This window comes from Bison bison, unplaced genomic scaffold (genome assembly GCF_000754665.1).
Source record: "Bison bison bison isolate TAMUID 2011002044 unplaced genomic scaffold, Bison_UMD1.0 scf7180017864248, whole genome shotgun sequence".
Taxonomy (NCBI): Eukaryota; Metazoa; Chordata; class Mammalia; order Artiodactyla; family Bovidae; genus Bison; species Bison bison.
In genome coordinates, this window is record NW_011494820.1 from 1,609,972 (window position 1) to 1,620,556 (window position 10,585).

Here is a 10,585-nt window from a genome sequence, read left to right on the forward strand (position 1 = left end):
AGCGGATCCCGGAGCAGGTCACGTGGCCGAGTCAGCATTGTGGGCCAGCGTGGCCACGAGCAGCTGCAGGCCCTGGGTGTCCAGGAGGTCCGGCTGGCCATCAGTCAGGGCAGACAGGGCATTGAGGGCCTGGAGGAGGAGGCCCTGGTCACCCGCGGCGGCCAACTTCCAGGTCTCCAGGAGGATGGAGTAGGCCCCCTTCTCGGCTGCCAGGAAGCGGCAGGCCTTCTGCTCCTTGCACTGCTCGCAGAAGCGGGTGAGGTGTGCGGACACCTCCTGGGGGCGAGAGCGGGCCAAGGACTCCTGCAGGTCATCCAGGGCCTAGGGGACAGGGGAAAACATCAGGGCCAGCTCAGCCGAGGAAGGTCACAGTGACCGTGCTGGGCCCCGGCGGGATCCCTCTGCCTGCGATCTGGGCCTCGGTGGAAGTGCTGTGGGGCCAGTTCCAGCTGGGGCCGCTTCCACACCTGTGCTTTCAGGGGGCTTGAGAGGCCACAGAGACAGACAGACAGAGGCCTTGCTACCTCAGTGTCCCTGACAAGGAGCCACACACACAGAAGTACAGGCATGAAACATTCTGGCCCTGGGCACCAGTGCATAAAGTCCCCCAGTGAGACCACCCAGCAGCACCATCCAGCTGAGGTTAGCGAACCCAGCAAAATCACCAGAAACAAGACAATGGCCGTTGTTTGGGGCTGTTTGTTAGGCAGCCATAACTAGCTGACACACCCACCAACGGCCAGCTCCCTGAGGAAAGTGAAAGCCACCTCCACCGGTTCTGCCCGGATCAGTTGCCTCCTGCTTGTCTCTCTCCTTCACTCCACAAGTATTTACTGAGCAACTGCCCAGTGAAAGCAGACTGTACACACGTGGTTTACCCACACGCAACTCTAAGCCCTTGGGGGAAAAAATTATAATGAGAGACGACAATCTGAATGGGACAGACAAGTCTAGTGACCACTCAGTGCCATGACTGTGGGCCTGCCTCAGCTTGAGCCCACGATGAACCCGCGTACCTGGAGCTCATGGCATTATCTGCATCCAGCCCTAAGGGGAGTGGGTCTACAGATACCATCAGCCCAAACGGCTGAGATTTGGCCTCAACTGCCATGATAGTCAACGATGCCTGTCAGCCAACCCTTGCTGAGCTCAAACTTGTGGACTTAACTAAGCACATGTTATGATGAAACTGAATATTAAGAAATTAGTTAAAACCACAATGTGTGACTTGAATAAACATTGCTTCAAAGATACACATACAAATGGCCACTAAGCACATGAAAAGATGCTCAACATCACTAATCACTGCTGCTGCTGCTGCTAAGTCACTTCAGTCATGTCCGACTCTGTGCAACCCCATAGATGGCAGCCCACCAGGCTCCTCTGTCCCTGGGATTCTCCAGGCAAGACTACTGGAGCGGGTTGCCATTTCCTTCTCCAATGCATGCATGCATGCTAAGTCACTTCAGTCGTGTCCGACTCTGCGACCCTATGGACAGCAGCCCACCAGGCTCCTCTGTCCACGGGCTTTTCTAGGCAAGAATACTGGAGCGGGTTGCCATTTCCTTCTCCCACTAATCACTAGGGAAATGCAAATAAAAACCACAATGAGACACCATCACACCCATGAAGGTGGCTACTGTTACAACAAAGAAACAGAAAAAGCAAGTGTTAGCAAGGATGTGGCAAAAACTGGAACCCTACGTGCTGTTGGTGGGAATATAAAATGGGACAGCTGCTATGGAAACCAAGTTCAGTGGTTCCTCAAAAAAGTAAACCAAGAGCTCCAGCAATTCTAGACACATATCCCAAAAAACTGAAAACAGAAGCTCAAAAATATGCTGGTACACCTATGTTCACAGCAGCATTATTTACAACAGCCAAAAGGCAGAAGCAACCCAAATGCCCATCAGTGAGTGAATAAACAAATGTGGTGTTTCCATAAATGGAATATCATTCAGCCACAAAAAGAAAAGAAATTCTGACAAGTAGTACAACACAGATGTACCTTGAGGACATCAAGCTAGGTGAAATAAACCAGTCACAAAAGGACGAATACTGTATAATTTCCCTTAGGTTCGCATCCAGGGCTGCCTCCTCCAGCTTCCCTTTTTATTACTACTTTCTTTTGCAGCTAGGTGAGTCACTTTTTCCTCTTTGGATCTCAGTTTTCCCATCTGTTAAATGGGGATGATAACCCCACTGTTGCAGGTATCTTTGGGCTAATAACTGAGATGGCACAAAGCAAGTGCCTGGTATAGAAATGAATTCACAGATGGTTCTCAATAAACACTAGAACTTTCTGCTGTTTTACCAACAGCTTACCAGTTTGATGGATGACCTTAAGGAAAAGACTGAACCTCTATGAGCTGTATTTTCCTTGTTTGGGTCACGGTAAAGTGAGGGCAGGCTCTGGGTCTCTGTTCACCCATCAGAAAGCCAGGGATGACGTACTTACCTCACACAGGCCAGTTTAAGTGTGGCAAGGAGGGGCTGTAATGTGCCAGTAAACAGTGGATGGGCAATAAGTGACAGCCTATGATTGCACTCTCTTTTCCTGGGATTCTTCCCCATTTTTACTGAGGAAATTCAGAGCTTGGGAGGCCCAAGAGAGGTTCCTCCAGGGGGCCCTCCACCCCAAGGCTCCCAACACCAGGACAAACACGAACACTGCCCACCCCTCAGGCCTAGAGGGCTGTCCATTCCCTGTCCACTCTGTCAGCTCTAATCCCACAATGTCACACGTGGGTGGGCAGAGCATGGGGGCCCCCACGGGGCCCTCAGACATTGACTCAGGAAACCCTAGCTGCACACTCAGGCTTGCCTATGCTTGCTGGGCTGGCTTGGACCTTCTGAGTCTGTGCCTGCCATCTGGAAACACGGAAAAAGGTGATCCTGACAGAGTAATGAGGTGACACAGGATCACACACGTGAGGCCCACGTGGGCTGCCCTCTCCTACCTGCAGGATGTCATGTATCGGATCCTGGGGTCCATCCGCAGAGACTTTTGGGGTCATCTTTACAATGTTGCTCAGATCAACCCCTGTGGGAGGGCGGGGAAGTCAGGAAACAAGAGATGGTCATCAACCCCTCGGGCCTGCAGCAGTCACACCCGGTGTCCCTTCAGCTGGGACCACCCTACTCTGGAGGCCTTCTGGGATCTGCCCAGCTCTCCACCCCACCCCTCCCTGCCTGGGCAGGGCCCAGCAGCCATGCCTACGTGGGGTGTGGGGTCTCTGCCCCTTGGCCCTGTCCAGCCAATGGGGGCAGAGGAGCAGTGAGGATGCACGCCAGTGCTGCGGTGAGGGATGCACTCTGCCTGGTGGGCTCAGAGGGGAGTGCAACCTGTGGTCTCCTCCCTAGGGGCTCCAACGGGTCTTCACCCTGGCTGCATCCCACCCTTGCTGGCAGACCCAGAAGAGGCCCCCACTGTGCAGAACACACAGGTGTTCTAGGTGCCCCTCCCGTCCCTGTCCAGTGTTTAGTCCCTACTCTGTGCCCGGGATGCCAGCTCCTGACCTGGAAGGTTGGATCCCTCGACTTCCTTGCCCTCTGGCATCTGACTGGGTTGGCCAATGGGAAGCCGGATCTGAGAGCAGAGGCAGGAGGAGTGGGAGGATAGGGTGTTCATTCCCAGGTTCCTGCCTCTGCCTCTCAGGTGACCCCCGTCCCTTGCATGGCCTGTCGTGGGAGGGGGGAGGTCCTGCTGTGGGCAGCACAGTCTCCCAACCCTGCCCACATGACTGCAAACAGCTCCCTCCTAACCATTCTCCTCCATGGTCTGGCTAGGGCATGCTACCTGTTTTCAGAGGCTGGTGACCAATAGCCCTTCTGCCTCCGTGAACTCACACTGGGGTGCAGCGGGGGCAGGGTGGCAGGGGGCCCTGTTTCTTCGGAGTGGGGTCAAGAAAAGTCTCTTCAAGGAAGCGACCATTGAAATGAGACCCACCTGGAAAGACCCTGCCCTGTAGATGTCAGGGTGCGGTCAAGGCGAGTAGAGGGTAGGCATCATCGAGGTGGGAGGGGGTGGCTAGCCTGCCTGGGGCACAGTGTAGAGAGAGGACAGTGCCCGGGGCAGTCATGCCAGGAAGGATGTGCTCACGGCAGGACACCACTCTTTCACACATTAGGCACCATGGATGGGACTTCCCTGGTGGTCCACTGGTTAAGGCTCCATGCTTCAGACGCAGGGAGTGTGGGTTTGATCCCTGGCCAAGGAACTTGGATCCCACGTGCCAAGTGGTGTGGCAACAACAACAGCAAAAAGAGCCGTGGACTGAAGGCGACTCAGGCGAAGAGCCAGACCGGCGCTGAGACCCAGTCGCACTGCCCTACCTTGTGATTCGAACTGCTCCACGGCCTCTCTCACCGCCTCCTCCGGCCCCATCTCAAACTCCTGGATGTTCTCTCGAACAGCTGCGTCAAAGGTCTCCTGGGTGATGCGCTTGGAGGCCATCTTTATCTCCTCCACGTGGGGCCAAGGACACCCAGCGGCTGCTCTCAAGCTGAAAAGGTAGACGCTAGACTTGTTGAGGGTCAGAGGGCAACCGAGAACCTGGCCACCACCTAGACAGCACCTTCCAAGGGGCCAGAGCCTGTAACTGTCCTGGAAGAATCCTAACAGCCTGAGTCACAGGAAAGGGTGATATCCCAACAGCCATAGGACGCCTGAAAGTACAGAAGAAGGCAGGTAATTTAGTGCATTTTATCTCATTGGGGCATGTTAATATAACATATGCCCTATGGTAAAAAATTGCTGCTATTGTTTAGTTGCTAAGTTGTGTCCGACCCTTTTCAACCCTATGGACTGCAGCCTGCCAGGCTCCTCTGTGCATGGAATTCTCCTGGCTAGAACACTGGAGTGGGTTGCCATTTCCTTCTCCAGGGGAATCTCCTGGGCCCAGGGATCGAATCCCCATCTCCTGCATTAGCAGGTTGATTGTTTTACTGCTGAGCCACCAGGGAAGCTCCAATAGTGAAAAGCAGCAGTAGTAAAGCTAAAACAATATCTTAATAATACATGTTGTGGAATTTCCCTGGTGGTCCAGTGGCTAGGACTCTGCACTCTCAGGGCAGGGGGCCGGGTTTTGATCCCTGATCAGGAAACTAGGTCCCACATGCTGCAACTAAGACTTTGCATGCCAGCACTAAAAAGCCCACTCGCCACAGTGAAGACCAAAGGTTCCTCCACAGCTGAGACCCGGAGCAGCCAAATGCATAAATAGTTAAACAGTGATAATAACAGTGTACGTTATGTGATTATATCATAATAACGTTATAATATAAACTTACACTACTCTATTATACAGTTATGTACTTTAATATAATTATATAATGAAATAACATTATCATAGCATACCATGGCACTAATAAAATATAAATGAAATTAATAATGATGTTAAATAATTAAAATTAATATTAAATCATACCTATTGCTGCTGCTGAGTCACTTCAGTCGTGTCCGACTCTGTGCGACCACATAGACGGCAGCCCACCAAGGCTCTGCCATCCCTGGGATTCTCCAGGCAAGAACACTGGAGTGGGTTGCCATTTCCTTCTCCAATGCATGAAAGTGAAAAATGAAAGTGAAGTCGCTCAGTCATGTCCGACTCTTAGCGACCCCATGGACTGCAGCCCACCAGGCTCCTCCGTCCATGGGATTTTCCAGGCAAGAGTACTGGAGTGGGTGGCCATTGCCTTCTCCAAAATCATACCTATTGCTTATTACTTTTTAGACTTTTAAATTACTTTTTATTATTTATTTTTTATTACTACTAATAATAAATAAGTAAATTAGAAGCTAATAGAAATAGTTACCTGTAAGAGGAGGTAGAGAAAAGGGTGGTGAGAGCAGGAACAGAAGCTGGATTATTCTCTCTTAACGTACCTTGCTTTAGAGGGTTGAATTTGGAACTCAGGTAAATGATTTATGTGATTAAGAAAAGGAATATGCCAAAATAAAAATAAAAGCAATCCCTAAAAATTAACAGCAAAATGAAACCCATGAACCTAACAGTATGTCTATGTGGGTGAGATCATTTCAGGCAATTTTAAAACACAGATATAACTGCATATTCTAACTGGGATCTACCCTAAAGATGAAAGTGAAAGTTGCTCAGTCACATCCGACTCTTTGCAACCCCACGGACCTGTGGAATTCTCTAGGCCAGAATACTGGAGTAGGTAGCCTTTCCCTTCTCCCAGCCAGGGATCTTCCCAACCCAGGGATCAAACCTAGGTCTCCCACACTGCAGGCAGATTCTTTACCAGCTGAGCCACAAGGGAAGCCCAAGAATACTGGAATGGGTAGCCTATCCCTTCTCCAGCAGATCTTCCCAACTCAAAAGATAGAACTGCAAAAGAAAATCTTCAACAGTTTTCGGTAATCATGTTATTGGAAACCTCATTAGTAATATTATTTGGAAATGATTACAGATATAGTAATTAAGTAATGATGTTTATATCATGAATAATCAGCATAAAAGAAAATAAGATTTTAACAAAATCGGAGAAGTAAAAACTCAGAACTCCTACATTTGAATTGGAAATACGACATGAATTCATTTTCTCTTAAGCAAATAAAGAAACAATTTTCTATTAATATGAACTGAAAATGCCTGGAGAAAGTAATACTACCATGCAGCAGTGAGCACCCTGAACACCAACTGTGGTCTCTACCATTTCCCACTGAAGAAACCAGGGCTCTTGGAGTAAGAGTTGATTCCAGTTTTAGGCAGGAAACAGGCCAGAGGAGCCAGGAGCATCAAGTGAGACCAGAGAGCAAAGAAGCATCTAAAGACCACTGGCGTCACGTCAAAGGACTCAGGAGCCAACCCTCTGGGGCACCTGCTAGCTAAAGATGGGATAAGGGAACATCAAAAAAAAAAAAAAACAAACTACTGAGGCCACAAGCCGCAACGAAGATCCCGTGTTGCTGCAATGAAGACCCCAGGCACCCAAATAAATAAACAAGTATTTGAAAAAAAAAACTTTTTAAAGGACACTCTCTTATACATTCACAGCAAAACTGAAATCCAACACTGACAATGATGCTATTTTCTAACAGACAGGACACAACTGACTTTCTTGATTACTGTAGTATGGTCTTTTAGAACACTTTTGTTTTTCTCTGGTCCTGGGTGCGTTCCAGAATCATGTGTCACAGAAAGCACAGACAGTGACAGGGAGATGAGGGCAAAGATGGCAGTGGGCCAATGGCACGGGCGTGTGCAAATGTGGGCCGGGGGCATAAGCCACCCAAGCTCTCACTTGTCTCTGTGCAGGCAGCGCAGGATGTGACTGTTCCACCTGTGTTTGGGCAGACGCTCAGGGTCAGGTGGGGGAGGACAGGCTCCAGGGCAAGCGGGAGCAGTGGGGCTGTTGGTCAACTCTCACGTGTGACACAGGGACAAAGAATCTGCCTCACAGACTGTAGCAAAATCCAACCCACCAATTTCAACAAAGCACCGAGAACAGGACCTGGCACAGAGCTCAATAAACATCACTTAGTTTTTCTTTTCCTCTTTTGCTTAAGAGGCACTTCGGCCTCAGTTCCTTAGTGGGTAGGGGATTTTAGGGACTTAAACACCTTGCCTCTCTCCCTTGCAGATCTCCCTGTCTTTATTTCCCAGAACAGGGAGCCTGTTCAGCAGTTGCTAAGGACTTCCAAATCAAAGCTGGAAGAAAAGAATAAGGATTTTCTGTTTCAAGATAAAGAGTTTCTTCAACTTGACGGTCTGTGTGCTGCAATGAAAGATCCCGCATGACAGAGTGAAGATCTTGGTGCTGGAGCTAAGACCCGATGCAGCCAAATAATTTTTTTTTTTTTTTTTAAGATACAAAAATTTCTCAGTGGGGAGCCTGCTCTGGTGAAGGTAAAGGGTCCTGGCCAGCTCTGGGGCTGGGTGCTACTGGGGAGACTCTGCTTCTGGCTCTGCCACCACATGTTGCTTCCACCCCCCTGGCCAGGCTTCAGACCCAAGTGAGCCAATGACAAGAGGCCACTGGGTCACAGAAGAAATCATAAAGGGGAATGTCATTGTGTCTACTTTAAGGATGACGAATCTGAAGCTCAGAGAGGCAGCAAGAAACCCGGCCAAGACGCTGTTCTGTCTCCTTAACACTTTCCCTCCACCTCGCTTCTCTGCAGAGCTTCCACCTGCTTGTCCAGGCTGCCTCCTCACGGGAGCCTTCCCTGGCTACTCAGACAGAGCCTGTGTACCCTCAGCTCTTCCCAACTCAGGAACCTCTCTCTGCCCAGCCCTGAGATCCCTGGGCAAAGGAGGTCAGTGTCTGGCTCTGGAACCACCACTTACGAGTCCTTCAAGGTACCCTAGGTCCAGCACAACCTGTGTGTGGGGCTGGGGGCAGCGATGAAAGTACAGAGCTGGAGCTCATGAGAAAGATGGTGCCTGGGAATGGTCATCTGGGAGTCACCTGGGGAACAGCACAGGCCAGCAAAGGAGAGAAACAGCATTGCCCGCCTTCACGCTGCGTCCAAGGCAGGCTGGGCCCCAATATTCACTGCAGCACTATTTACAACAACCAGGACCTGGAAGCAACCTAGATGTCCATCAGCAGTTGAATGGATAAGGAAGTTGTGGTACATAGACATGATAGAATATTACTCAGCTATAAAAAGGAAAGCATTTGAGCCAGTCCTAATGAAATGGATGAATCTGGAGCCTATTATACAGAGTGAAGTGAGAAAAAGAAAGATAGATACTGTATGCTGCTGCTAAGTCGATTCAGTTGTGTCCGACTCCATGCGACTCCATAAATGGCAGGCTCCCCCATCCCTGGAATTCTCCAGGCAAGAACACTGGAGTGGGTTGCCATTTCCTTCTCCAATGCATGAAAGTGAAAAGTGAAAGTGAAGTCGCTCAGTCGTGTCCGACTCTTAGCGATCCCACGGACAGCAGCCCACCAGGCTCCTCCGTCCATGGGATTTTCCAGGCAAGAGTACTGGAGTGGGGTGCCATTGCCTTCTCCAATATTAACGCATACATATGGAATTTAGAAAGATGGTAATGACGATCCTACATGCAGGGCAGCAAAGGAGACACAGATGTAAAGAACAGACTTTTGGACTCAGTGGGAGAAGGCGAGGGTGGGATGATTTGAGAAAACAGCATTGAAACACGTTCATTACCATATGTGAAATAGATGAACAGTGCAAGTTTAATGCATGAACAGGGCACCCAAAGCCAGCGCTCTGGGACAACCCAGAGGGATGGGGTGGGGAAGGAGGGGGGGTTCAGGATGGGAGGACATATGAATACCTGTGGCTGATTCATGTTAATGATGTATGGCAAAAACCATCACATATTGTAAAGTAAGTATCCTCCAATTAAAATACATAATTTTTTTTTAAAGGCATGCTAGGGAGAAGGGAGTAACCAAGGCTCCCAACTAACAGCCCGCTTCCCTAAGCCACCGTTCTGCTTATCAAGAAAACAGTGCCCTGACAAACTAGGGGCCCTGAATGATTAATCCTCCTCCGCCTGCCACACCCACCTTGGTTCAGGTGGCATCACCTGCTTCCTCCCAGTCGTACCCAGTGCCTCTGTTCTCCACGAGGCAGCCAGAGGGTGAATGGAAAGCAGAGACCATCTCACTTACGTAAAACCCTTAAGTGGCTTCCCAGCCTTCTCTGAACAAATCCAGTCTCCTTACCAACACTTGCCTTACCTAGACCTTCTCACCTGTGCTTTCCTGCTTCTTTCTCATTCTTCCCAGCTACCCGAGGGACATCCTTCATAAAGCAGCCCCCGCTCTCCTACTCTCTCTTATTATTTTAACATATCTGAACATGGAGTGAAATGTTTCTTCTATTTATTTGCTTTTACTGCCCTAGCCTCCTCCCCAATGAAATTTAATCTGCATGAGAGCTGGGGCTCGTTTTATTAAATACCCCGACTACCTAGGATGCGGCCGGGCATGCAGCAGGCACTCAGTACATACATAGGCAGTGAAAAATGAATACATGAAAAGAAAACGACAGACAGAAGAGCGGGCAATTTTGTCCACGGGCGGCTTCCGTAAGTCTATCATTTACCCAAAGCCAAGTCCTCGCGGGGCGCGCCCCCGTCACTAATCCGATCCCGCGGCGTCCACTCCCGGCTCCTCGCGCGAGGGGGGCTAGGCGGCCGCTGCTTCTCACCCGGTCTTCGGGGGCACGTGGGGAAAGGGTGCGGTTCGCGGCGGTCTCCGGCTGCACCGCCCCCTGGTACCTTTCGGCCGCCGTACGTGCGCAGGCGCGCTGGCGAGGGCGCGCCTCGGCCTCTGTCAGCCCTGTGAACCGCTCCCGGGGTGACCAAGAGTGACCGCGGGTACAGGTAAAGCTGAGGGAGCCAACAGGTTTGCGGCGACGGCGTCTCTGTCGCCTTTTTCCTGTCGCTTCCCGTCGCCGCCGGTCCAGGGAGAGAAATTTTTTGCCTCGAGAGTGTCTGCCTTGAAGGTTGGGCAGTGCGCCTGCGCGAGAGGCTTTGGCGGCGGCCGCCTGCGCCTGTGCCTTGAGGCTCGGCCGCGGCCTGCGCCTGCGCGGCGCGGCGCTGCGGAGACCGTTGGCTTATTTGCATGTCCC

General features: G+C 50.7%; 2 protein-coding genes across 4 annotated transcripts in view; one reads left to right on the forward strand and one right to left on the reverse strand.

Annotated features, from left to right (window-relative positions):
* ARMC6 (armadillo repeat containing 6) overlaps positions 1-10,132 on the reverse strand; it is a 16,208-nt gene extending 6,076 nt beyond the window's left edge. Inside the window, 5 exon segments of the mRNA XM_010847271.1 lie at positions 1-27; positions 30-321; positions 2,961-3,043; positions 4,336-4,668; positions 10,058-10,132. Coding sequence (XP_010845573.1) covers positions 1-27; positions 30-321; positions 2,961-3,043; positions 4,336-4,456 — 523 coding nt within the window. The 5' untranslated portion in view covers positions 4,457-4,668; positions 10,058-10,132.
* SUGP2 (SURP and G patch domain containing 2) overlaps positions 10,079-10,585 on the forward strand; it is a 29,579-nt gene continuing 29,072 nt past the window's right edge. For all 3 annotated transcript variants that reach the window (XR_825885.1, XM_010847269.1, XM_010847270.1), the window contains exon 1: positions 10,079-10,337. The gene's annotated coding sequence lies outside the window, so the exon portion shown is untranslated. The remainder of the gene's footprint in view (positions 10,338-10,585) is intronic.